General features: G+C 46.0%; 1 protein-coding gene across 1 annotated transcript; it reads right to left on the bottom strand.

The window, feature by feature from the left end:
• Positions 1–2,075: 2,075 nt before the first annotated feature.
• Positions 2,076–27,317, bottom strand: LOC115310465 (protein SEC13 homolog). Its single transcript, XM_029968864.4, has 8 exons — positions 27,125–27,317; positions 24,452–24,567; positions 24,180–24,224; positions 21,960–22,227; positions 15,290–15,423; positions 5,857–6,008; positions 4,906–5,170; positions 2,076–2,309 (listed from the first exon to the last, which is right to left on the bottom strand). Exons 1-8 carry the CDS (start codon positions 27,315–27,317, stop codon positions 2,181–2,183), a joined length of 1,302 nt encoding a protein of 433 aa, XP_029824724.4. The 3' UTR covers positions 2,076–2,180.
• Between the last annotated feature and the right edge of the window lie 276 nt (positions 27,318–27,593).

Genomic DNA, 27,593 nt, shown 5'->3' with positions numbered 1-27,593 from the left:
GAGGAAGCGAAAAAGAAAAGGGGTTAGTGTTAACGTTCCCCAAAGGGGACGTGTGTGGCATTTCCAAGGGTCCTGTAACGCATGCCGCAAAATATTGCATGAGCCGTAACCATAAAACGATTTTTCTACTTTCGCTAAATATTACTCAGAATCACTCCCTAACGTTAATAACCGAATAAACTTGCCTTAGTTTTTCTTTCTAAAAAATGCCAGTCGGCAAATCAATTCGAGAAATATGAGCATCGATCATCCCAACTCGAAGCCAGAACAAGTGGCCACGTGGCCAGGCGCCTATCCGCCAATGTTAATCATAGTCACGCGGTGGAATCGGTTGAGTAGAAAACGCGTGCCGAGTTCCAGGCATGGTTGGAGTGCGGCCATTCTCATCACCGCAGTGGCTGGACACTGAGCCACTATCCAAGTGTCTGCCGTGGCATTGATTGTTACGAGCCGATGTCGAGTGCTCACCTAGTTCTCATGTCCAATCCATGAACCGCGCTCGACTGTCGTTAGGTGGGTGGTTCCAATCCCACAATCACGTAGGGGATGTTCTAGTGCACTCCAGCTCAAAGCACGTGGAGCGAAAGCTTGCACTGAACCGAGGATCCTGGGTTCAATCCCCACCCTTGCCCGTTTCAATCTGGATGAGCATCGTACCAGCGTGTAGTCGTGTATCGCTACAGCATGGCACATGCTAAAGACCCCAGGCTAGCGGTTGTACTGGACTGGCTAAAAAGTTGGGGGACAAGTTGCTCGTTCAACCAGACTGACTTCAAGACTGTATAAACATACCTAAAACCCAATTTTTCCCACAACCACGTCATCAAGCTTTGCGAAGGCAAGACTGACAGAAATAGTCCTCTTTCATTCACGCAATTTCACAGTGACCAAGAAGCTTCCAAATCAGTGGAGGTCCGTGCGAGTATACCTCCCAACTGTCATTGAGCTCAACTAAGTTGTCCGGTGTTACACAGCACATAGTCTTAACAACCCTAGCCGAGATGCGCGTCAAGGGCACAGTTGAAACCGAAACAAGACCAAAACTGATGTCAAATTATCTCATTTTTAAGAAGTGATGCAGACGTAACGAAAGTCTTATCAACACCAACATCACAATGGCCGCCCTCGCCGAGCTTTGGCTCTTGCGACGTGCCATGACCGTCCCAGCGGCAGCTCTGGCCCCGAATCATACCTCTTCCGACAATATTTGCAGCTACGTTACTTTCTAGGTACCTCCCCCAAAAAGTCAAATTTGGGGGTTTTACGTGCCAAACCAACGACGGGCATCTGGCATGCCCCAGCGGAGGACTGAGGATCAATTTGGACCACCTGGGGATCTTTTGACATGCACCCGAAAGCTCAGTTACACGACGCCTCCTTTGCAATAAGCCTCCGTCAGATTGCGGGCATCTCGGCCGAGATTTGAACCCGCCACATGGATACCTCCCCCAATCTTCCGCAATATAGTAAGTGCTTCACTGGCGCTGGCCATGGGCGGTGATGTGGCAGATGCCACCATCTTTAGCTCTCTTGGGGGGCGAACCCCCCTCATTTAACTGAGGTAGGCCAGCTCAGTGAACTTACTGATCGTTAGGAGTCAATAACAGTTGGCGCCGCCGTGTAACTCCGGTTGATCGCGATTGAGGGGGGGATGGGAGTGGGAATTGCGTGGGGATGGCAGAATGCCAAGCTCTGATTGGAATGATTAGTGGGTAGACCTAAAGCTAGCTGCCTTTGTCTCCACTGCACTCAAAGAACACGTTAGAACGTGGATCGCCGGCGTCAGGCGTTTGTTTTTTGCATTTGAACACGTTCGGCAAGTGCAGTGGAGACAAAGGCAGCTAACTTTAGGCCTGCCCACCAATCATTCCTATCAGAGCTCGACGTTCTGGCGTCACTGTGTGCTCTCCTCTCCTCATCTCATCTCCCTCATTTTCTCGGCGCATACGGTACCAACTTTACATCTGATGTATTCTTTTGAAGAATCGATTTGGCCGACGTTCCGTGAGACACCCAGTGCACATCCCCGATTTGTCGAGGAAATGAGATATATTGCAACAAAGCATGCACCCATATTCCTTGTGTTTTAGCGCGTTTTAATTAAGAAGGGAGGAATTTTTGTTGGTTGGAGGGCCGGGGTCACTGTACACGGGATGCGGCGGCTAGGGGAGGGCCAATCTTCACAGGGTCCTTTCGGAGCCGACGGCTGGGGTCGGCGGCGCGGTCAGCGCCGATGCGTTCTGCTGCGTCTTGGCGTCGTCGCTGATGCAGACCCATTTGCCGTCCTGGGTCTCCTTCCACAGCGTCACCTGCAAACACCATCGCTGCTCCTTTACACTAGGCTGCCTTCATGTGCCCTAGGGTGATGACATCACAAGCGACCCTTCTTTTAATGCAAGAATTGCATTTTTACTGAAGCTAACTTAACTTACATTACTGAAGCTAGGCTCTATCTGCCGGACACAAAACCCAATTGTGAAAGAAAACAACAACAGCAGCTAACAAAAACCAGCTGAGAAAGCTTCGCACAGAATAAGGAAAAGAAAACAAAACAAAAAGAGCAAGTGGTGACGCTAACACGGCGTCCCGTCGCGTGCGATTGTAAACTGAAAAACACCCTCCCCATAAAATAAAATAAAAAAATCTGTTTATGACGATAGATAGATTGGAATACAATTGCAAATTTTTACTTCTTGCTCTAGCACGGAAGGGAGCGTCTCCCAGCACAAGTAGGACAAACGCAAGCCCTTGACAAGAGAGTTGTAGTAGATCATTCCAACGACTAAGATAATGATACCTGACACTCCGTCGGCACCTAAGCGCATGCATCGTATTGGGGGTATCAGGATGATCCATTAAAAATCTCCATCGAATGCTATGACGGCATTTTGTTTCCGTCTACCATATTTCTCCCAATGTCTAAATTGCGTTGTTTTTTTTTGTTTTTTTGCCCCGACTGTGCATTTCATATTTGCCACGGGGGTTATTTCTTGTTTGATTCGTTGACGAGAATATTTAAACTTACATTTTTCAATGTAGTTTGGACACCAAGATGTTTTGTCCTGAAAACCGCTGTTTATGAGGGTGTGACTTATACAGGGTGTGGTCGTAAAGATCAACACGTTTGGCGTGCCTTGTTAAATTTGAATTCAAAACGTGCATACCTTGCTCATTTCATTTCAAATCGAACATACTGGTCAAGGTGGGTATTTGGATTCTTCTCAAATAAATATTTATATATAATAGCCCTATATCTAAAAAAATACATAAAAAACAAAAGTTTTCTTTTTTTATGAAAAAGCATTAGGTGGAACAAGGTGAAAACCAAATTTTGTGTTTGATTTTTGCACAAAGTTCTGTTATTTGTTATGCTTATTAAAAAAATTTAAATATTTATAGAATTTATTTATATAAGCATAAATTGTATGCCAAATATTTTTGTTATACACTTGACAAATAAGCCAAATTCCATTACCGATAAAAAATGCCAAACATTGTACCTTTGACGTTTGGGTGACGTAATTGGAGCCTTGTATCTCCATATCTTTTTTAATTTGCGCTTACCAAATACTGTCCTATAAGCTGATACGTAGTACTTGTGTTTGTTTTATGTTCACAAATTATTATATACTCATTTTAAAACTTCATGAAAACCTAAATGTGGTCATATTTTGAAACTGTTTTATTAAAAAAGCCAATTTTTTTATTTTCTTCATAATTTTGTAATAATTCCCAGTCATACTGCGTTTCTAGTGGCGTGATCCCAATTCCCCCTTCCCCCCACACACTTTTTTTTTCTTTTTTGCATCTTTTTGCACAGAGAAATAGAAAAGAGGGGGAAAGGAATAAAGGAAAGACGGACGTCAGCGCGCCCGTGCGTGCCGCGCGACCCGCATTGCTTCATTCGACTTTGCTCCCTCCGCTAGCTTCGCTTTGAAGCCAGCATGGCAGACTAACGCCCGGCGCTTTGAGGCGCTGCGATGCCGACACTTTTGGACGTAACAAACAGGAAAGCAAACAGGCAGGAAACTAACACATGTATCTCTATGGAAGTAAAACGGGACCGGCGTTTTTGAATGTAACAGCCGAGAATACATACCAACCGAGAATGTATCAACAAGGTTCTACTGTATATCATATAAATAAATATATTTATTTATATATATATATATATATTTTTTTTTAATGGTTGTTTGTTGTTACAATAATGAACATTAAACTATGTTTCATCATAAGTGCAAGTAAAGCCGATGCTACAAGCAAGAGCATGAATCCTCGTGTTCCGAAGTGTGCCGTGGTTCATTTAATCCCCAGGGTATCGTTCCTTTATTCAAAATGCTCCTTTCCAAGAAAGCATTGCCAATCATTGGGAAAACACCCTGTTTAATATAGTGGCGACGAGCAGCCGTAACTCGCTTTGCCGCTCCCCCAACCACTAAACCTTTTGCAAACCGTGCAGTTCCACCTACAGCGCCAAAAGGAATGTTGGAAACGGTACGTACTATCGTAGATAAATATGAGCTGAAACAGACCTTGATGCACATTTGGCGTGCCAGCCAGTTTTTGAAAGAGCTGCAGTCCAATGTATAGGAATGAAATGAAAAGTTGATGTCCCATACTTCGACCTTTTCGACACATCGCCGAAGGATAATAGAGCTTGCGAAAACCGCAGACGTAGAAAAAGACTTGGTTCGGTGTTTCAGCTCATATTGTCCGCAGGAGTACAAGCTGGTGGTAGCAGACGACAGAGGCAATGGAGGAAACACAGGACAGCGATTGTGCTACCCACCTCTCTCTCCAATGTCACGATGCACGAAGTCGACGTTGCGCGCATGCAATCTTTTGGCACTTTCACGAAAGGTCTACCGCGTGGGGGTGCCTCAAAAGCGGAGGCAGTGCACTCACCTTGTTGTCGCCGCCGGAGACGGCCAGGATGTTGCCGGTGACGGACCAGGACACGTGCCAGATGACGTCGTCGAAGGTGGCCAACACCTGGTAGGTCCAGGTGGCGCAGTCCTGGCTCGTCCACAGGATGACCCGGTGGTCTTGGGAGCAAGAGGCCACCGTGCTCTGGGAACCCAGGCCCACCGAGGGCGCCCAGGCCACATCCCGCACCCAGTCCGAGTGGGCCTCCAGCTTGTGCTCCTCCGTCCACTTGGAGTCTGCCTCCCTGGGGGACCACAGAAACCACAGGTTGGGGACAGAACCACGAAATAAGCTACACCGACCGAACAGAAAAAAGAGTTAGAAATAAGGACTTAGAACTTGCGAAAAACTTGCGAAAAACGAAAAAAGAGTTAGAAATAAGGACTTAGAACAGACGGCTGATTATCTTCAGCGTGTAAACTTTTGATCAGCCTTACACGAAAATTATGTTTTTAGCTCACAATGTGGACCAAGTGTCTTGTATTGCAACATGTGGCTGAACTACTGATGTGCCATCTATTTTTATAAAAGACAAGCCCAGGCTAATTTTGCTTAGTGTTGTTCCATCATTCAAATGCCAGCACACTAAAAGACGAAGCCAATACGTGCATAGGACGAGAAAGAATCAATCAAACATTGGTCAGCCTGTCACCTAATTTCCAGCAGATGACCAAAAGACGCACAAACAACCTTGCCAGTTTACATTTTCCTAGAGGTGCGCAAAACAGCTAGAATTGAAAAGCACCGCGTCATTCATGGGGTCTGCTGTGTGAAGACAGACCAGATCTTGTCTGATATCGGCCTGCAGAGGTCACGAATGAGTCGGCAACATTCAATTTGAGCCAGTATTCACACACCTCTCCCTTCTTCTTTACCAACCGATACTCGATGGGGTCTCAACGAGGGCCCCTTTCTTCTGCAACCACTCACACAAACTTCCAGATCTTAACCAGGTTGTCACAGCCTCCAGTGACGAAGCGCTTCACGGGGGTTGTCTTGTTGGCTGCCGGGTCCTCGGTGGGGGCTTCGGGCGACACCGACGCCACCAGGGCAGGTGCCCAGCTCACTGCATTGCATCCAATCTGAGATAGGAGAAGAGACACATGTGCCCTAAGAAGCCTCTCAACAACAGGCAAGTCCCTGATATCCCAACAGGTCATTTGGGTTATATCAGTCACCTGAAGCTAACATGGTCCCCACCAATTTTGAAACTACAACATGTTGTGTGGCCGTGCTTTGACACAGAATAATTTTATGAACAAGTGCATTGCGACCTCTTGCAATATCTTCCGGACCAGAAAACACACTGGCACGCTGGTATTATTTATGAAGCACAGTGTTGGCAACTATGAAATTAAAAACCAGCTAAAGGAATCCCGAAAACCGCTAAACCTAAGGCTTGCGGTAAGAATAACTTTCTAACACGAGTTTCTGCTACAGTTAGACTAAAAACAGCACATTACATAAAATAACTTTTAAAAAGACACTGAAATGAAAAAAATACATTTTGTGGCGTGAGCTACACTGGCCGAGGTTGAGCAGTTTCGCGTGGCTCGCATAATGAGCCGTGCTCCGTGCTGGGCATGCGCGAGGAACAGCAACGTCACACGGAGCCCAGCTGGAGCGCTAAAGCCGCCGCGCTTGCCTCGCCGGTCTATGCATTCCAGAGGAGTGACGTCATAGCCGCGGCAGACGCACTGGCGCCGCCGCGTGCCCAGCTGTGCGCCTCCGTTGCACAGTAGCCAAGTCTGACGCTGCACCGGAGCCACTTGATAGCGCCTCTCATTCTGTGCGCATAAGCTCATGCTACGTATATTCTGGCACTGCTACGTATATTCTGGCACAGCCGAGCTAAGCCACCGCAATTTTTTTGAAATTTAAATTTATTTGGGAGACGTTTTTTACACATTTCTTTTTTTCACAAACAAAGATTTAAACGATTTCGCGTCATGTTTACGCTGTTAGAAGACACAATTTAGGTGAAGGTAGCCCGACCTAGGCCCCGCCCAGGAATGTACTTAACTAAGCTTCATTTTTTGGCTCTTATTGGTTGGGGAGATGATTGACGTGTGGATTGTTAGTTGTAAAATTGTTTCTCTGTGCCACAATACTTTTTTTATCGACAATATTTTTGTGTTTCAGAAACAAATATTGTAAAAGCCTTAGTGTTCACAAGCCTCCAATTTTCGCGACTTGTAAAATTTGCAAACTTTAGTGGGTGCAAATATTTCTATGGGGAGAACCCTATAGAAATGTAGCACTTACGGCCATAGCTGTGTGCCCGACTGATGAGCGCCTGCTCACGGCGGGCTTCCACAGTTCTTTTGCAACGTGTATTCTGCACCATCAAGACTGCCAGTCATAGCAGCCTATTAATGTGAGCTCGTTCTGAGCATGCACTCTAAACATCGCCCTCAAATATGGCATCCAGTGAACACCCTCTATTGTCTGTAGAGGTGAATTCCAGCATTTAGAATTCGTGAAATTTAATGGTCGCAAATATAACCCCACTGCCCAATACGCAAAATATCTGGGCCGCAAAAATAAAGGGCTTCACAGTAATCTAGATAGTCATTATTGTTTTCAAAAGTATCCCAATATCGCCTTTTCCGCATTGGTATGAAACAATAATAAACATGGCTGCCGGTGTTTCTGGCGAGCTCATTCAGCACAGCTCGCCGAGCTTAAATAAGAGACTTGTATTGCGTTCTCCGAGGCGTTTCAAGGAAGATCTCCTCGGTTGAAGTATATGTTTGCAGCAAACAACTGTCTCAGGTATGCGCCTTTAGAAGCACTGTGTGGGTGCTTCTTTTCGTAGAAGGACTGGACCAAGCCTAGCGTCCCAAGTAAACTATGTGGCTCGATATAACTTGATTTCTTCATTTGCGCGTGTTGATGCTGAATAAAGATGTTGGTTCCCGTAAAAGCGACCCTGCTGCTCTGCGAATTGTTTAACTGTGGGGATTGCAACCATGGTTTCAATACCGAGAAGATACCTACACAGGTAAGAATTTGCGAGCCATTTGGAGAGAGGAAATCGGGCGTTTGGCTCAAGTTTGTCCAAGTTTTTCCTGTCATTTCGCTTCGAAAGGCAAGTAGCTCTCAAGTTTAGCAGTTCACCTGGCCTGCCAAAGTGAAGATTTTCAGGTTGCGTTTTAATTGCGCATTATGACGCTCACTAACCTTGCTCAGAAGAAAAACAAAAAAGCTGAAATTAATGCATATTTATTTTATCGCTTTTTTTTAGTCCTCTCGGTCGCTTTTTACTGCACATCGAGACGCTGACAGACGCTTGTATTAAATCGTGGCTCGTAGATGGACGGACTAAAGCAAAAACACACGCCGACGCACAGCTTTCATGTCAACGTCTTATGGGCATTGCAGACGACGATAGACGGTGGTGAAATAGCGGACGGTGCCAAAGGACGCCACGCGTCTGCTCACACGACTAGCAGGCAGTGTCAGACGCCACACTAGACGCACCAGATGTCGGGAATGAGAGACAGTAATTAGCGTGTCTGGCCGAGCAGCCAAGCCAATCCAGTATTAATGGGCAGGGCCCAGAATGGGCCGTGACCACCACCTAAATTGCGTCTCACAATGTAAATATTACAAAAAAAAATTGTGGAAAAATTATTTTAAGAAAATATCTGTCCTATCTATGTCCTCTTAGAAATAAAAAAAAATTTTTTTCATTCTAGTGTTTTTTTTTTTGAAGGGAGCTCTCCTTTTGGACTCGGAGTGCTTCCATGCACAAAACTATGTTTACTGCACGATCTTACTGTTACACAGTATTACAAGGTGTGTTGTTTAACCATACCTGCCTACGTACATCTTTGTAGTATGTACTAATATTTTGTGAAACATTTGGTGGCAGTTCAGAGCTTCAGTAACCAATTTTTATGTGCTGTTCAAAAAGTTATATTCTCCAGTAGAGGTATCTGACCTGTCTGATGTCACTTGGAACTTCCAGTAACCTGTCTCAAATTTTAAAAACCTACGGCCCCCATTATTTTTTATTGTAGTACATTATTTATTGGGCCTATGCAATCTGGCAGATTTGGAAAACAAATTCATACATTAAGGCCCAAATCAATTCAAAGCCTGTTTCAATGCTTGCCACTGTGATATCTCAATGGCGTCGCAAGCGTTATTCTCACTGACAACAATTTTCGCGAGAGTAAGCTAAAATAATGATGCTGTGGCTTTACTGCAGAATTTAAGCTATTTACAACTAATTCTGTAAACTGGAAAACATCTGAGACCATAAAAAAAAAAACGCCGACGCAACTCGGAAGTTGCCAAAATTGTCCGACAACCACAGAACTGCCATTTCTCCCGCTAGACAAATCGGAAAACTGCTAAGTTTAGCGGTATTCCCACTACATTTGCAACACCCTTGACATGGCCCTGGATAACTGCATTCCACTAGAGCGAAGGTTTTGCAGTATTTGAGAGATCAAATGTACATACTATTGGCCTCGAGATCGACCTAGAGGTGGCGCTACAGTCGCGCTGTCATCATCATCGAAGCGGGGATAAAAGAATGGCCGCCCCATAGGCTCTCCACGTTCGCGCGCGAGACAGCGTAGATCCTTCCGTTTATTTTGTCGCATACTATCGGTGGGAAAACAATTCTAGCGGAAAAGGATGTGCTACTGTTCGGTGCTTCAGTGAAGATTGAATTGTGTTGCCAGCGTGTGGCCTAAATTTATATAATCGCTTCTGTGGGTGCATCGTCTGCTCTAGGCAGACGTTGGAAAGCATGGATCACCATGACTGATGCCTGCCTCCGGCTCAACTCGAATATTTATGTCATGTATTTGTTTCCTTTAAAATGGATGTATCAGTTCAACCTGAGAATTTAAAAAAAAAAACACACAATAAATTCCAACCCAGATAACATAATACTGGTACTGTGGGCTGTAAAATCACTGCTTTATGCTTTTTTTATTTTTTTTACTTCTAGCTTTTGCAGTAATATAAATATATAGAATTAAGATACGTTAGTGCTGTATTGGAAACTACCATGCTATTGAGTTCCTCTGCCCTTTTACTGTGCCATAGTGTGGGTAAGTTTTTTGAAGTCTGAACAAATCTACTGCGTTGCGATGAGGAGAGTGTGTATCTTCTAGTTAAGATCAGCAAACTGCACGGTTGGCAGGACAACTGAAGCAAGTGAAACAAACTGTTCTAATATATCTGTAGTGACTGTAATAAACGAGCGTAACCGAGCAACGCAGCAATGTTCCTGTTATTAAACGCTTTTCTCGGTAGTGTGGGTTCACTCGCTTCAATTTTCTTGGTGAGGGCCGCGGATGTCAAGAGGCTAATACTATAAATTTTGGGCTAAATAATCTTGTATTGAAACAGAGTAGACTCTGCAACCCCAACAAACGACGCGCACCACGACACAGACAGCATCGGCCGCAGTGATACTCTTTTACTGATGAGGGCTAGCGACCTTCACGAGACTTTCCGATCACCCTCCGCTTTCACCTAATGTATATCGGGACTGGGCAGTTCATCAATTAACTTTCAGATTATTCAAGTAATGCTGTAATTGCAATTTTAGAGCGCAGCTCTTAGGGGCCCGTTTCCAGCCTGAGCGGCGTCGCCGTTGGCGTCGGCGTAACCGGGGGGGGGGGGGGGGGGGGGGGGGGGGGGGGGGGTCACGTGACCCCCGAGGTCACGTGACTCCCCCCCCCCCCCCCCCCCCCCCCCCCGAGGTCACGTGACACACCCCTTCCCCGAGATCACGTGACCCCCCCCCCCGGGTCACGTGACTACCCGCAGGTGACGTGACCCCCCTCAGTACCCTTCCCTACTCCTCCTCAAGAGCTGCGCTCCAATTCGGCGTTACAGGGATTTGTAAACGGCTTTCGTTTTTTTTGCCGGTTAATTGGAGTCTTGTGCTGGAGAAAGTCAACAAGGAGTAAAAAATACCTGCTTTAATATGTTTGACGTCTTTATTTCTTTTCTGACACAGGCTTGCACGGTAAACCACTTCAGCGTGCTTGTCATTTCACCGAGGGTGATTATACTGTTTAAATAATAACTTAAAAAATGCTTCATTTTAAAAGGCTTTTCATGTTCATATTTATGTAAGACTCACGTGAAGTTTAGAATGGGAATGCAATATTCCATTTATGACATAGTAAAACCAGTAAAAAAATGTGTAGTTTTAACGTCTTTCACGCAATATGACCGGCGAAAAAATCACCTTATGGATTTATTGATCGATTAGTCTATTAAAGGATAGCAATCGGTCGGGTTAATTTTCTAATCAACATTCAATGCTTTATGAAAGCCATGGTTTGTGCGAGATAACAAAAATATGTGGGACCAGCGATAGTATACAAACCAACACACTAAGATTATGGAAGCTTCCGACTTAATAATAATTGCTTTGCTGAATTTCTACGCATGAGAAACGATACAACACAACCTTTAGTAAGAAGAAACGGCAACAAAAATATAGAACATTTAATAAGGAATGTCAAGCTCAGCCTAACACGGGCTTGCGTCGTCAAGAGCCATGCTTCTGACCGTGCGCCTGTAGCAGACGACGCAAGGCGGTAACCCCGCTTTCGCGCGTTTCCAATTTCGGCCGCACGGTGGCGACACGGTTCGATCTCAAGGCAAATAGTATATGATAATTGGTCATCTATAACATTGTCAAAAGTTTTTCGAACCTAGAGCGAAAGAATGATGGGGGAAAAAAATGTCAAAACGCGGAAATCGCGAGTGCTCAATGGCCACCCAATGGCACCACAAGTTCTCTCGTCGCAGAGACCACAAGGGATTGTAACATACTCGGTCGTAAGCAGTTGCACATGTGTGAACGAGCCTCGAGTCAGCATGCTTAAAATATTGATACATCATGTCCTTATGCAGTCATGCGAGGTCAATCTCGCTCATAAACCACAACTTCATACTTTGCAGCACTTGCAACGACTCGCTCAATGACGGGTGAACTTCGTCGCAAGAATTTCGATAGGAAACGCCGTCTAAAGGGCGTAACTAACATGGTCACAAAGCGGTAAGAAATGTCTTAATGTGAGAGGTACAACCCTTTACCACAACACGCTCGAGCACCATTGGAGCCACTGTGGGCTTTAGGAACTGCCCGTCAAGTTACTGTAAGCGAGAAAACATTCCCGAAGCCTGAGAATTTGGCGGGAAAAGACAGGAAAAGACAGGAAAAGGGTGATGAACGAGGTCATAGACTCGAGGGAAGGGGAAAGGCACATATAGTAGTTCCTTTTTGTCCAACACGACGGCGACTACTGGGAAGCGGCGAGTCTTTAAGGGGGGATACGGCCTCGAAATTCCGATTTTTTTCGAAAAAATACGTTTCTAAAAAAAGTTTATTTTCGGTTCATTAACTTTCGAAGCATAGTGTCAAGAAGTTTCATTTAGAAATATGCAGGATTTATTTCACAAAAAAATATTTTCAGCCCGGTCGCGAGCACGCGCGATGCCCCGCTGAGCGAGGCCACGGCAAAATGCGGCGTTTTCGAACTAAGCCTACTCCGCGCTCGTTCGACGCGGGCGAATCATTTTACCCTCGTTGGAAGCGCCATTTCTTCTAGTTTTTGCCGTGAAAAGCTTTCTGCGTTAGAGGGTTTTTGTGGTCTGGGAGAGCCCAAACATCGAAGCAGAAAAAACAGAAAAAAGACGCTCCTAATATGCTACGCTTGATCTCATTGGTTGAAAACCGAAACAGGCCTCGCGATTGGCCGCGGTGGTGACGTCACAGTTCGTTTTTTCGGTTTGTTCGCTTTCGTCAGCTAGCTCCGCTCCTGATCGTATCGCTGCTCCGCCGCTCCGGCCGCTCTTTCGTTTTACCTTTGTTTGCGTTGGTTTTTCTACCGAGGAATGCCTGCCACGAAAGCGAGCACTCGCGGTAGCTTTGGCCGAGGTTCACGATCTCGAAAACGAAGAGGCTTGACAAGAGGACGCCCCCGAAAAAGTGCCGACCCGCTGCCACTGCCGTCACCATTCCTGTCGTCGCGAGCTTCGAGTTTGTCTGGCTCAACTAGCCCTCACGCGTCGGAGTCTATAGCTTCAACGTCAAATGCTGAGGATGTTCCGGTTTCTGTGGAGTGCCTGCTGACAACGTTCGAGAGAAAGCTCGATCTGCTCAAGTGCGAAGAGGACGACGCGGAGATGGCGGACGCTCCCACTGAAGAGCCCCTGGATGGTTATCGCCTAATTAATGTGTCGGCCGTGCAAGAACTAATCGACGCTCTACTGTGTCCCAAGTGCCATGGAGGGGAGCTCAGCTTGCAAGAAAGAGGAACTGGTGCCGATCTTCTGTTTGTTGTTGGATGCTCGTCCTGCGGAGACATCGTCGCGGCACCGCACTCGCCACCAATTGGCAAGTCGCGACAGCACGAACTCGTGATGCGACTTGGAGTCGTCGGGAGAGACTGCGGAATTAGCTTTACGAAGCTCTCGAATCTCTTTGGGGGACTAAATGCTCCGCCCCCAATGCACGTGAAGTCCTATCAGAAGGTTGCGGGAAAAGTGCACGATGCCGCGATGCTGGCGGCGACCCAAGTAATGGAGGAGGCTGCGCGAGCTGTCAGAAAAGCGCAGGCAACGGAGGGCACGAGCGCCGAGAGCGATCTTCTGGATGTGTGCATCAGCTACGACGGAACGTGGCACAAACGTGGACACACGTCACAGTTCGGAGTCGGTGTCGCTATTGAGCTAGAGACCGGCTTTGTGATCGACTTCGCAGTGCAAAGCAAGTACTGTCATGGGTGCCAGCTGGGCCCCAAGGAAGGTACCGAAGGCTTCGAGGAGTGGGCAGACACGCATCGGAAGACCTGCCAAAAGAACTATGAGGGTTCATCAAATGCAATGGAGGTACAAGCTGCAGCAGCCATCTTCAGTCGGTCTGTCGAGAGGCATAACATGCAATATGTCACCGTCCTGTGCGACGGCGACAGCAAGGCGTTTACGCACGTAGCTGGTCTCGAACTGTACGACAAAGAAATACACAAAGAAGACTGTGTGAACCATGTGGCCAAGCGATTGTATGCAGGCATGGAAAAGCTCAAGAAGACTAAAAAAGGGCTCGGCGGAAAAGGAAAACTCACTAATGTGGTGATGAAGAAGCTGACAAGCTACTATGCGTGCGCTATAAAGGACAACGCTCCCGACGTCCCCAAGATGCAGAAAGCTGTCTTCGCAAGCCTCCTGCATAGCTATTCCACAGACCAGGAGCCCCGTCACAATGCCTGTCCACAGAGCGAGGATTCATGGTGTCACTATAACCGCCACAAGGCTCTGGAGGCAGCAGGCAAGCCTTCAGCACCACGACCCCACCGACCAGCCTTCCCGAAGGATGTCGCCAAGGAGATTGTTCCGATCTACAACAGGCTGACGCAGCGGGAATTGCTCATTCGATGCTCCCGCATGAAAACGCAGAATGCAAACGAGAGCTTCAATGCCCTCATCTGGAAGCGCTGTCCCAAAACAGAATTTGCCTCGCTGCAAACTGTGGAGACGGCTGTTGCTTTAGCCGTGCTTGAGTTTAATCTTGGTCCTAGAGGTTTTGAAAGGGTACTCAAGGAGATGAACATTGCTCCTGGAAGCCACCAGGCGAAGCATGCCTCCAAGGCAACTCTGGGCAAGATTTCCAAGGCGAAGGTCAGGGCACTCGACACGTCGAAGATGGCCCACAAGCGACGCAAGCTGGAAGCTATTGTCCGGGAACAGCGCAGCCTGGATGGCGAGGGTGCCACCTATGCTCCAGGAGGATTCTAAGCTCCTGAGTCCCATCGAAAATAAAGAAACCTCAAGTTGAAACTTCAAATGCATTTTTCTCAGTTTCACTTTTTGGCATGAATTGTCACCTTAGGAAATGTATCATTTGACACTTTCAATATGGAAAGACTTTCTTTAGAGTCCTCCTGGGCTGGAATTTTGTGGGGAACAAGATAAGGTACTTTTTATTTTAAAAAACTCACTCCTTCATTATAAAAACAAAGTATTTCTGAAACACAAAAATTTTAAAATTATTGTTTCTGTTGTTAGGTGTGTTTTTTTCCCTTAGAATTGCAGCTTTTATAATTGATTTTTACCTTAACTTGCAGCATGTGCATTGTACTTCACATTAAAGCAAGAATTTCTTAAATTCCAGTTATATTTTTTCAACGATACATTTCCTAACGAGGTCCCTTTAAATCTGGAATTTGAGGAAATTAGTATGTCAGAAAATTGGTCTATAATGCTGAAACTTGGCAGGTTATCCTTTCTCACAGTGTTCAATTTACCCTGCAAATTTCAATTGATTTGAATAAAGGGTTAAAAAGTTGACCCTCCCAGGCCATATCCCCCCTTAACTCACGGTGTGGGCGTTGTTGATCTTCTGGGTCTCCCAGGAGCCGTCGCCAGAGGTGCTCACAATGGACACAGCGCCGTCCGAGCTGCCGCACGCCAGCATCAGTCCAAATTCGTGGGGTGCCCAGCAGATGGAATTCACTGGAAAACAAAGACACAAAAACAACTTCACTCCACTAACGTGGCTTTACTGGGGCAAGAGGCTGAGGTTACAAGGTTTCGTCCCTTAGTGTTGAGGGGATTTCTAAAGCTCCTGGATTGCTGTCAAGCATTGCTCCTGCCAAAGTGCAATGTTTGCCACATTGCCCATTGACAGGGTATTTGCATGGCATTTCAAGTGTAATATGAAAGGGGTGTTCTAAAAAGGACCCAAAATGTGCATTTGCAAGAGATGTGTTCCTTTGTACGTTGGAAATCTTGGCAACATCAACTTACTGTTTTTACAGGGACCTGCACTGTCATGTTTGAGGAATAAGATGCTTGAAAGAAAGCAAAACATTTCTCTCCATTTTCTGCGTGTAGCTTAAGAAACCTAACAAACTATTTTACAGCTTGATTTTTTTAAGCGTCTTGGTAGCTTGCTAAGCATTATGAGAGGTATCTGAGACTTGGTTACTGAGGGGAGGAACACAAGACATAAATGCGTCTATGTGCTTCTGCCATTAATGCAGTAGCATCCCAAATAAGAACGAGAGCCCCACACGCCAAAAGAATGGTTGTAACAATAACATCCAGCCAGTGTTGCTTCATCAAAAACTATGCAACATAACTACTCAGCCCCACTTTGCTGCCCTAGCTTTGACAGCAAGATTTGTGTATGCCAAATCGTGGTTAGTGAGCCAGTGTTGCGGAATGAGCACCCCGATACCATTCAATCTCCATTCCAGGGAATAGTTTTTTCCGATACAAATTCCATTCCTTTGAACTTCTAGGAATGGAAACGCTGGGCCCATTCCCACTTCTTAATGGCTGAACCATTCCATTTCTTTAATTACCGACCGTGAAAAATGCCGTTTGACAGCTACATTAAGCTGTTGATAACGTCAGCATAAAGCTGACGTTATTAAACGCATAGACAACTGCAAAAATATGCACAACACATCCCAAAAGCATTGATTCTATTAGGCCAAACAGTGGTCGCATATAGCGCTGGTGGCAATTGACATGGTGGCAGTGCAGGTTTCAATCACGCGACCAAGCGTAAAACCCTCTTAACAGATAGTAAAACTTCAAACTACCCGTTTTCTTCACAAAAGAACCATATATATCTTCCACTTCCAGGAGATACATGGCAAGCGAGGAGTCACACATCCAAGAAATGCGAGCGGAGTGGCATTGTTCCTGTCTGGTGGTCTACTACTGGTGCTGTAATCGCACATGGTCACAACAGTCAGATTGTCGCATCTCGCCGCACCGGGAACGATACCTTGTCCGCCTAAAAATCTACAGTTTGGGCTGCTTCAGTGGGGTTGCCAATTTCATCCTCGAAAAAACATGAGCCGATCAGATAACCAAGGCGTCAGTTACTTAAAGGGGTACAGAAACAAAAATTTAAATATTCAAGTTTCATTCGGAAATCAGTTAAGCATGACGGTTAATAACCACAAGTGATAATCGCACGTTTGTATTTTGAACAAGTGCCTATATTTTTTGTTCCAAACGGTGCGCTCGGGCAAGTGCTCCAAGAGAAGGGAATGCAGAGTGCGATGCATCATGGGATATCCGACGCAAACTAAAACGGACAGAAAAGATTTCTCGCGTCCGTGGCGTAGTAAGGCTGGCGTGGTTATGAGCTTTGCCGTTGGTGGCGTTGTCAGTGTTGCGGTGGTGTTAATAGCATCAACGCGTTACAACCGAGCCATTCGAAGTACCCGTGGGGTGACGAGCATGTGGCTGGCCCAAGGAGCACGTAGCTTCCACAGTACTGTCAGCTTAGGGGTGAACGGGCTGGGAAAAGCAACTTTTGTCCAAAATATGAGCGACTGGCTAATTCCTAGGGGAAGAATGGCTGTATCTTGGTGCACAAAGGAGGGTCCAAGAAAGAGGGGAGTCCCTCCTTTCCGTCTTTTTGGACTAATGTGATTACGTTAATCAAAGTATACCCAAACTAAAAGTCATTTATTTGTGTTTGTTTTTATGTATGCATTCTTTTATACTAGATTTGAAGCACGGCTTGTCACATAATTGCAAGCGGCTACTCTTTAACCCAGTAGACACAGCCACTTCGCCTGCGTCGCCATATTTTTCGCGTTTCTTCTCGGTTTTGTTACGTTTTGTTCCAACTTCGAAGTGTCTTTCGATGGAGCCGCAAGCGCCGCAAGCAGCCGCGAAAGAGAAGACCCAGTAGTCCGACCACGAAACAAACAGCTCTTATAAAAGCTTGGGAGGACAAGCTCTGTGACCTGCGGCGTGTCAAGCAAAACACGAGAGTGAGCGTCCTCAGCTTCGGCTCCGAGCCTTTGATGCTCGGCACGGTGTTTGGCGTGTAAATAAATGAGGGCGCTCATTAACCGTCGAACCCGTTTACCGTCCTCCGATACAAGGACCGACACTCACAACTGTACAGGCGCCATTTCCTTTCGCCTTGGTCAGCTTCTATCTTCGGCTTTGGCTTATCGCGGCTAGAGCAACTAGAGCGTCACCATCAAATGAATTACAGCGGAAACGCAAGAAAACAAAGTAATAGACCTTATTCAGATTTGCCCGCCATCTATCGGACGTGGCGCCAACCTTCCTTCAGACGCCATTTTTGAGGCGACTGGCAAAGCGCTGTGGCCGTTTGCGGCTTTCGATGCGCAGCGACCGTACGACTGCTTTGTTCCGCTACATATTCAACAAGGAAATAAAATGAACAACAACCGATTTGAAGCTCAGGATTGTATTGTTTTCTTTTCGAGTTAAAGGTATTATAGCCAACGTTTGAATAGCCGTAGCGCTTTCCTGTACTATTCACGCTCCTAAAAAGAGCACTAGCCCGTTAGTGTTGCGTGCTTTTACCGGGCTCCTAAAACTTTCTTAATATATCACACTTTCACAATCGCATGAAGGGCTCATGATATTTGTATGTAACATCAGTAAGCATCTATCATTGTATGTGATTTTTTTGGAGCTTGATGTTGGCTAGCATCGTAGCTTCGCTCGCGCAGAGGAACCGCGAAGTCCAGTCAACATACCTCAGATACACTGTTTTGCTCTTTTTTTTTTCTTTTTTTTTTCTTTCTTTCTCTCTCAAGTAAGTCTTTCACACCCGGTTGAAGGCTAATGCAAAGTGCAGAAAAGGAAGTCAACGAAACAACTTCGTTTCGCACATGAATGACAAAGACAATGGTGCTAAAAGCAAAGGTGAACTCTCGCTTACCCGCTGTCTCATTATTATCACACCACTCTCGGATTCCGAGAAACATTTTAGAAATATAGACGCAAGCACAAAAGCGGGCTCTTGACTGCTAACCTGGACTTGTTGGCGAGTTTAACAGTCGCTCTTGCTCACTTCCCGAAAAATCGGGGTTCGCCCTGCGGGAGCTTTTTTATTTGTCGCCACCACTTTGATGAGCACTGGTCATATTCTATTGCTAGTAAGCATGAAATCTTACTCTATGCGACCGCGCTACCAGGAGGAGCACATTAAAATGTCGCTGACATTTATTATTGCATTTTCTCTCAAGGAGCCAAAGATATATGCGCAAGTATTGAATATATTTTTTAGTATTATTATTATGATTATAAGAGGAAAATGTTTCCGCTTTCAGTAAAATAGTGCTGTTGTTTTTTTTTTTTTGTTTTTTTAATACGTTACTTGCACCGCGGCGACACGCCCGTCATTTCATTTTACGTTTTTGTGCCTCGCATACGCTTGTGTGAGTATGCTAGTGTAGATCTTCAGCGTAGTTTTTATTTTTTACCTGCAACAAAAATACTACTATCGTAAATTCGTGCTGTATCACACACACTCCTCATAATGATGTTTTGAGCTACTATTCGATGATCTCCCCAAGGAACTAAATAAAAATGTATGTAGTAAATTTAATTCCATGTTTTTTTTGTTTTTTTTTTGTGGAATCATATCTGCAATATTCCTCAGGTTAAGACAACGGGGAACCAACACTAAGCGTTCAACGCCGCCATCATAGAACTCAGCGATTCGGGTCTGCACACGCTGGATCAAGGCGCACTGGGCGAAGAACTGTTCGCATTCTTTAAACTCGCAGCCGCGAATGCCAAATAAAAACAAACTCACACGGTGGCTGACGGCCCTGCTAAATATATCGTACAAATCGTCCTTGTGCAAAAAGGCATAATAAACTGGCCAGGCAAGTTAACGCACGATTCTAAAACAGTGCGTGAGCGGCCTGTTCTGGTGCTGGAACGAAGCTCATTTTTATAAAAAGAGATTCGTAGTAAAACTACTGAAAACAAACTTGAGCTTAATATTCGTAAGTTATTCCAGAGCGGCTGTCACCATCAATACACAAAAAAAAACACACGCAAAAAAAAAAAAAAAGAAACAAGAACGTGCACGAACGTAACGCGGGGAGAGGAGTTCGTACTACGGCGGGCGACGGGCGACGGGGCGGTGGCGAAGCCTCAAAGATGGCGCCGAGCCTCTGATAGTACCCGTGGCCGCCGAGAGATGGCGCTAATAATGAATAAGGTCTATTGACTGCAAAATTTGTTTAAAACTACCTATAGAAACTTTTTAGAAATCATAGCCTTGAACAAACATATTTAGCTTACAAAAAGCTTTACAATTAGTTTTCTCCAGGGAGCAGGCGCTATCATCATCATGGCACAAAATGACATTCGAAATGTACGTGTAGCACGAGCTTGAAATGTAATGTCATTCGGCGCCCGAATGAGATTCGCCCTGAATGGCATTTGCCATGTCCGTGTGGTACGGGTATAAGAAGGAAAATGTTGAAATTCCAAAGAGCGGTGCTGCTCCGACGGAGCTTGCTACGTCATGACTACGTAGCAAGTTTCCCAACGTTGCTAGATGTACCTCCCAAATAGGCTCTGCATGCATCCACCAGGTGCACAACGAAAGATTGTTTAATTAGCTTTAAGATTAGTTTGCTTGTGCCTTTCAATGCAAGCCTGGTGTTTTTGAGGTTATGCCGCAACATGCAACAACACAGATGAGATAAAGAAGGGCGGGGCAGCATGTGTCAGCGTGGCCTCAATTCATCTACTGACAAAGAATGTGTGTTCCTCAATGACGTGGCCTGGCATCGGGTTGGCTAGTGATGGGGCGATATCAGAAACTCGGATGGTATATAAGTGTCGTTTCATGTAATAAAATCAGTTGTTAGCAGCGCACTGTGGTGTCTGATTCTCGTCTTTTTGTCCTTGTTTTTGAGTGCTAAAATGTATTCCAAGATATTATTGACATTTTTTTTGTGATCCACAGAGGTTACGCGACGGAGCCACCTTTTTTACTTTTGCCTGGTGTTTGCCACAGACAACAAAGCAAACTTTCAAAATTTATCTCACAATTTTTATTTTTTTTATTTTACAGCAGTGTTTAAAGGGTTAGGTTCTCCAGGATCGTGTCCGGTACCAAACAAATGTAGACACAACACTCTGGCTGCCGCAATCGCTCACAGATGGCGGTAGCTGTCCAGAGTGTTTAGGGTGCCTCCATGTCTGTGTGCCTCAGGGTGAAGACATCCATTGTTGCCCTGAATGTGCCAGCACGTGACACTCGCGCGCACTTGGTGAGTGACTTAGGCGGTAAAATGGCGTCTATGCATTAGCCACAGGCTACGCATTCGAGCTGAGTGACACCGGATTGAGTGCACTTCAAAATGCATAAAAAAACTATTGGGCCGAAAATTGGCTGCAATGTCACCACTCAAGCAAAAGCGCACGTGTGTATGAAAGCACTCTAAGAGAGTTGTGTCTGCCGGTTGTCTGCTTCCCGCTGTCGCTCATAGATCACGGCAACGTTTCCAGCCTTTCCACCCTGGCTTGACGACTCGCGGACGGCCATTACTTCATTACGACCATAGTACAGCTTCGCTGGTCTTCCTTCTTCACCAGAGTGGAAAGGCTGAAAGTTTTACAGCAGAGCTGTTAAGGGCTAGTTTCCCCATCTCATGTGCAGTACCCAAACAAATGTTGACACAACACTCTGGTTGCCGCCGCCGCTCATAGATCGTGCCAACCTTTCCAGCCTCGACAACTAGACAACTGGTTCCTGCCGTCGCTCATAGATGGTGGCAACATTTCTTCATAGTATAAAGAGAGGGAACAGAATGAGCGGCGATGTGCGCAGCACCACGAATGGTTCTGCAACCACCGCGAGGCCGCTATCGCCTAAAGTTCCACTGCATTGAGCGCTTCAGATTCCCTTGCGAAAGAAGAGCAGATAGCTCGCCTGGAAAGCCACCGCCGAGAACGGAAGCTACAGCTCTGCTGCTCTTCCTTCTTCACCAGAATGGAAAGGCTGGAAGTTTTTTTTATTTCAGTTCCACTTTTTTTTTTATTTAATCTTGTTAAACATTAATATCTAAAGAGTAAATGTTTTAAGCAATTCTTGTATTTCTCGTCAATAAAAGGTTGACTATTGCCATACTAACACACTGACTAGGTGGCAAAACAAGCTGCTTGCCCAATTCAAAAGGGCTCGGCCGTGCGCATCCGTCCGGGAAGAGTGCGATACAGCCCGTCCGACTCACCGGAGGAGTCGTGGTTCTTGAACTCCTGCAGCTTGGCCCAGACGCCGTCTGTCTCCTTCCAGAGCATCACCTTGCGGTCGTAAGAGCAGGAGGCCAGCACGGTGCCAAACATGGGGTGGGCCCAGGCGATCTGCCAGACCGGTCCGTCGTGGCCCTTCAGGTCCGCCACCAGCTTCTGTGTCCCGTTGCGGATGTCAAACACCTTCACTGACCGGTCCGACGAGCACGTCGCCAGGCGGGTGCCGTAGTAGTCCATCTGGGCATCGTGCTGCAACCAAAGACGCGACGGTCGGTCGGGCGGGCCGCGGGCATCCCGCGGGAAACTTCGAAGCCTCTTACCGGGTGTTCTCAAACGTCATTCCAATTGTAAAAAAAAAGAAAAGAAAATTACAAATATTTTAATGAATTGTGTGCAATTAAGTTTTTCGCATTAAGGTATCTTCAGACGGTGCATTTATCATACTCAAATTTTATTAGTGTAGGTTTCAAGAAAAAAAGGTAAAAAAATGGTAGGCACAGTGAGGAAGACGGCAAAACCAGATGGTGCAATGTAAAGCAAAAACGTAAAACCGCATTTGGGGTTGATGCTCTAAAAAACAGATCCATCAGATTGAGTGTGCATGGTACCACCCGTAAGTGGCAGCGTCAATCGGATGGCTTTTGCTATTTTCTTCCTTGTGCATAGGCAAAAACAGGCATTTTCAGACTTCAATATTTTTTTTTCTAATATGTACACTCATATAATTTGAGTATGATAAATGCACCACCTAAAGACGCCTTTGTGAAAGGTTTCAACGTACGCTGGAATAGCTTTGGAGAACTCCCCGTAAGATCACTCTCAGATAGCAGCAACTGTGTATATATAGTCTGCAGCAGGTTGAGAATTGGAGGACAAGATCCGCCCAGATGGACCTCCACGCCTTCTACATCAGCAGAGTGGCCGCTGGAGAGGTGGTGAGTGGAGAGGAGAAAATCACCAATCATGGTGAGCTTTGGGGTAGAAGTTTGCCCTGTTACTCTAAACCTGCAACAGGCTATAAGGGGTTGAAGTTTCTCTCATGTAAGCGTGTGCGTCGTCCTCTAGCAAAAACAGAGGAACTGCACTACTCTCTCTGTCTCCCTCTCTCTTCAGTGCTATGTGGCAGAGGCTGCAGGGGCAAGGAGTACAGGACTGCACTGCACGCAGAGTTTTTCATAATGTCCATTCAGCAATAGGAGTATGTACTTGGGGTAACTTGTATTACATGCTTCAAGGATTAAAGGGATGCTGAACCGAAATTCGGAGCTCAGAAAACAAGGCTGTAGTGATGGGCGAGACGCTGCAAAACCCCATAACATCCCCCACACAGTGATATCTCCAACGGACGGCCAGATTTCTGGAAAAGAAGTGTTCGATTGAACACGACAGACGAGACATGTGACATCGCAATTCTCATTCCCTCTCCTCTTTACTTCGTCCCCTCGAACAGGTGAACTGAAGCGACGGGAAGAGGAGGAAGACCGATTCCCCTCATTCTCAACTTTTACAGGTGAATCGTGACGTTACATTCCTCGCTTCATTGCGCCCTTCTTTTCCAAACATACGGCCATCTGTCTGAGATACGGGTTGTGAGCGATGCTTTGGAGTTCGTAGTAACCCATTCAACGCTTCTGCGGCCTTATTTCGCGAAATCCAGATTTCGATTCAGCATTTCGTTAGGGCACCTTTAAAAACAACAAACATGTAAAAAAGAAGCGCACACACTGAGTGCATACTTAAAACTGAAAGTTTAATGGAAACGGCACACCACAAGAAACAGATAAAATCACGGATCACAGTGAATTCGGCAGTCACAACATAGCAAAGCTTTGTATCTTGGCTAATTGTGGGTACAAAGTAAGGTGGGAGTGTATGCTATACAGGTAAGATCGCACAGGGCAGTTCCTCATTATGGCACAGCCGTGAGTAGGCACATTCTGGTAGAGGGTGAGGTCCACTGCAGCTGTACAACAATATGGCTGCCGACTGTCTGTTCAGTCGGCAGTCACAGAAAGTATAATTTTCATTGGCTTTGTTGTTGATGCCAATTCAATGCCTCCGATGTCAACAAGCTTCTTTGACTACAAGAACACAGCTTTGGAGGAAATCTGGACGTTTGACAAACACCACACGTTGTTTTCTGAGGGGACTTTCTACAAGACGTCGTCTCAAGCTTTGGTATGCAATGGACGAGTACTCACTATCATATCCTCGTGGGCCGTGTCAATCGTCTGCAGTAGGGACGCCTGAATAAAAAGAAAATGAAAGTGGCACTGTGTTAACTTTAAATGAAAACATCGCGAGAACCGGTGAGACAAGGCGAGCCACGGCCAGTACCGAACACCGGCACCGGACAAGAGTATGTAAAGCACAGACGCATCGTTCATCCTTAAAGCGGTGACAGCAAGTGGTCAGATCCAGCCAAAGACTGGCTCCAGTATAACAGGGTTTAATGAAGTATTTCAAAATTTACCATGATTTTTGTTCGTATTTCTTTGGCCACCTCTGCCGAGAAGTTGACGTCGGAAGACGTAAGCACACGACGCGTTGGTCGGCGGCGCTTAGATCCCCCTACAGGCGGCTCTGGAACTACTTGGGAGAAACAAGTAAAACAAATATTGTACAGTAATGTTTACAAGACATAATTACTCGGTACGGCCATAATAATTGTAGTATACATTCAAATCAAAAGAAAAAGGCTTAACTCCTATGAAAATGCAGCGTAGCCACTCCTTTTTCTTTTTTTTTTTTTTTTTACTTTTTCCTTAGGTAAGTTCGCTCTTTGCAAAATTTTACAAAAAAAAAAGTGCAACATCTGCGGGCCACGCTGCACGAAATCGTAGCACGTAAGGTTAAGAAACCGAATTTTGCGGTCGATTTAAAGCATTTAAAGAGCCTGGCCGCTATTTGGGACAAAGCGCATAATCTGTCTCTTTGCCAGCATTGCGTTGGCTGGGAAAGAGCACCTCTTTCCACTTTAGCAGAGCGAACCAGCGAACACTAAACTAGAGGAAAAAAATTGACTATTCTCAAAAAAATATATACATTTTTTTTTTATCGCAAAAATAAACGCCGAACGCCAACCGATATTTTATTCGAAAGTAATGATTTTCTAAAAATGTCAATAATAAAATGGTGGCCGACCTTTCCACTTCAGCGGAGTGAACGGCGGTATGGTGTATTCACCACTGATCTCAATGACAATTGCTGGATCGCGCTTGCCGCTCCCGCAAGTGAAGCCACCGGACCCAACCCCGCTGGGATACGATTTCCCGTTCCGCTAGCCTTTTGCTGCGGTTTTCCAGCGTGCTGCAGACACGTTTTCTACTCGTTCGTCGTCATTCGCCGAGGAAGTTTTTGAGACTCTGTGTATTGTTGAGACTTGCCGTCGTGAACACGTGGAAAATTTCACGAAAGCGCAGTGTCGCAGGAAAAAGGCACAACTCGTCGAAAGCAAGGGTCTGGCGGCGTGTTCAAAGCTTCCTTGGCACGCCAAAGTGCCGTGTCTCTGTGCCTTCGCGCGCTTGGATACCGATCAAGAATCGACGCCGTGTGGATGTGTTTTGCGAGTGCAATGTGCGTGAAGCCGTATCAAAAGGTACAACTCGTCGAAAACAAGTGTCGCCGGTGTCGCGGCGTGATCAAAGCTTCCTTGGCACGCCGAGTGATGCATCTTTGTGCCTTCGCACGCTTGGATACCGGTCAAGTATTGACGCCGCGCCAAAGTTCTGAACGTGTGTCGCGCGTAGATGCCTTTAGATCATTTATATATATCGGCCACGGAGTTCTGGATCGTCCAGCTGTTCCGGTGAGTTGCTATCAATAAAAATCCGTACGTGTTCTTATCTATATTAACCATGGCTATGTCCCAAATCTACTCTAATAGATTCCATGGGAGCACGAATAGGGCAACGTTGTGGAGCCAGGGGGGTTGTCGAAAGCAAAAGTACAAGACGGCGAGAATGAAAATCTTTGAAGCTCGGCCGATATGGTCGTGTGCAATCTGTTGACCAATTACAATTAGGCGAGCCGCGCTCAAACGTCAAGTGCAATTAAGTAGGTTGATAATAAGCCAGCACTGATCAGTGATGAGGAGCTGTTGTGCACGGTATTGTGTAAATCGTCTAAGGACGAAAAAAAGACGTACCTTCCCCCCATCTTCCGTCGCTAGTGGACGCTGGATTAAGCTCGTTCCTAAACCGCGAGGGGAAAAGACGCTGATCCAGAGGCACGAACAGCTTCACGCACATTGTACTCGCTAAACACATACACACGGCGTCGGTTCTTGGTCGGTATCCAAGCGTGCGAAGGCACAGAGACACGGCACTTCGGCGTGCCAAGGAAGCTTTGAACACGCCGCCAGCCCTTCCTTTCGACGCGTTGTGCCTTTTTCCTGCGACACTGCACTTTCGTAAAATTTTCCACGTGTTCACAACGGCAAGTCTCAACAATACACAGAGTCTTCAAAAAACTTTTTTGTCGAATGACGACGAACGAGTAGAAAACGTGTCTACAGCACGCTGGAAAACCGCAGCAAAGGCTAGCAAAAACGGCAAATCGTATCCCAAGCGAGTGAAGTCCGGTGGCTTCACTCGCGCTGCAGCGAACAAGCGGGGAAGCGCGATCCAGCAATTGTCATAGAGATCAGTGGTGGGGACGTGGTCGCCTCCTCTACAGCGTTCGCTCTACTAAAGTGGAAAGAGGTGGGAGGAGCTTCCACTTCGTTCTACATGGTACATGTGTTCTATGGCGCCAGAAACCGAAAACTGGCGAACATGGGCCCCATTTTTCCACTGTAATTTTCAGAAAATCACAAAACTTTAATAAAATATTGGTTCATGCTGAAACTTTGGTCTGGTTCAGACTTCAAGGGCTACTTTTCGGCAAAAAATGAGCGTTCGGCCATGCAAACTAATTTTTTGAAAAAAAAAAAAAAAATATATATATATATATATATTAAAAAACGATTTTTTTTTTTTTTTTTTTAGATTTTGTAGAAAGAGGTGGGCTCTTAGTTCTTGACCTGTCGTTGCGGTTAACCGTAAGGTGAAACAGAGTAGGAGAATGGCAAATCTTCAACCCGACCACATCGACTGCGCTCGAATGACTCCAAGCCATTGCCCACAAGAGACGTCGAGTGTCGTACCTGAGGAAGTCGAGCCAGTGCCAGTCCTCCAATCAGCTTGGGACCGGTCGTGGACGATAAGGTAGTGCGGTCCTGGGAGCGCAGTCGGGGCCAACCCGCTTGCCTCTGGAACGTGGGCGCGCTCACCGGTCACTCGAGCAGCCTTGCGCGCGCAACGCGACACCATGCACCACGATAACTGCGAGCCATACATCTTCTTCTTCAATCTTTATGGCGCGTTCCTACGAGCACCATAGTCCGTAAAGTGATCGCCATGTCAATCTCAGCTTGCAGTTTTATTTCCTACATCCCAATTCGTAATCATGAATGCAGGTATTTTACATACGCACCTGCACAAGCAAACATAAAAAGCCACTAAAAAAAATTAAAACGGTCTGGTTGAGACACGCGTGTCAAAAAATAAACTTCACGATTTTTTATTTTTTTAGAGCAATATTGACAGCGCGAGACGCGATTTAGTCCGTGGCAC

Source organism: Ixodes scapularis, unplaced genomic scaffold (assembly GCF_016920785.2).
Source record: "Ixodes scapularis isolate PalLabHiFi unplaced genomic scaffold, ASM1692078v2 PGA_scaffold5__190_contigs__length_132052651, whole genome shotgun sequence".
In the NCBI taxonomy this organism is placed as follows: Eukaryota; Metazoa; Arthropoda; class Arachnida; order Ixodida; family Ixodidae; genus Ixodes; species Ixodes scapularis.
Note: the sequence above shows the minus strand (reverse complement) of the source record. Positions and strands in the feature narration are given on the sequence as shown.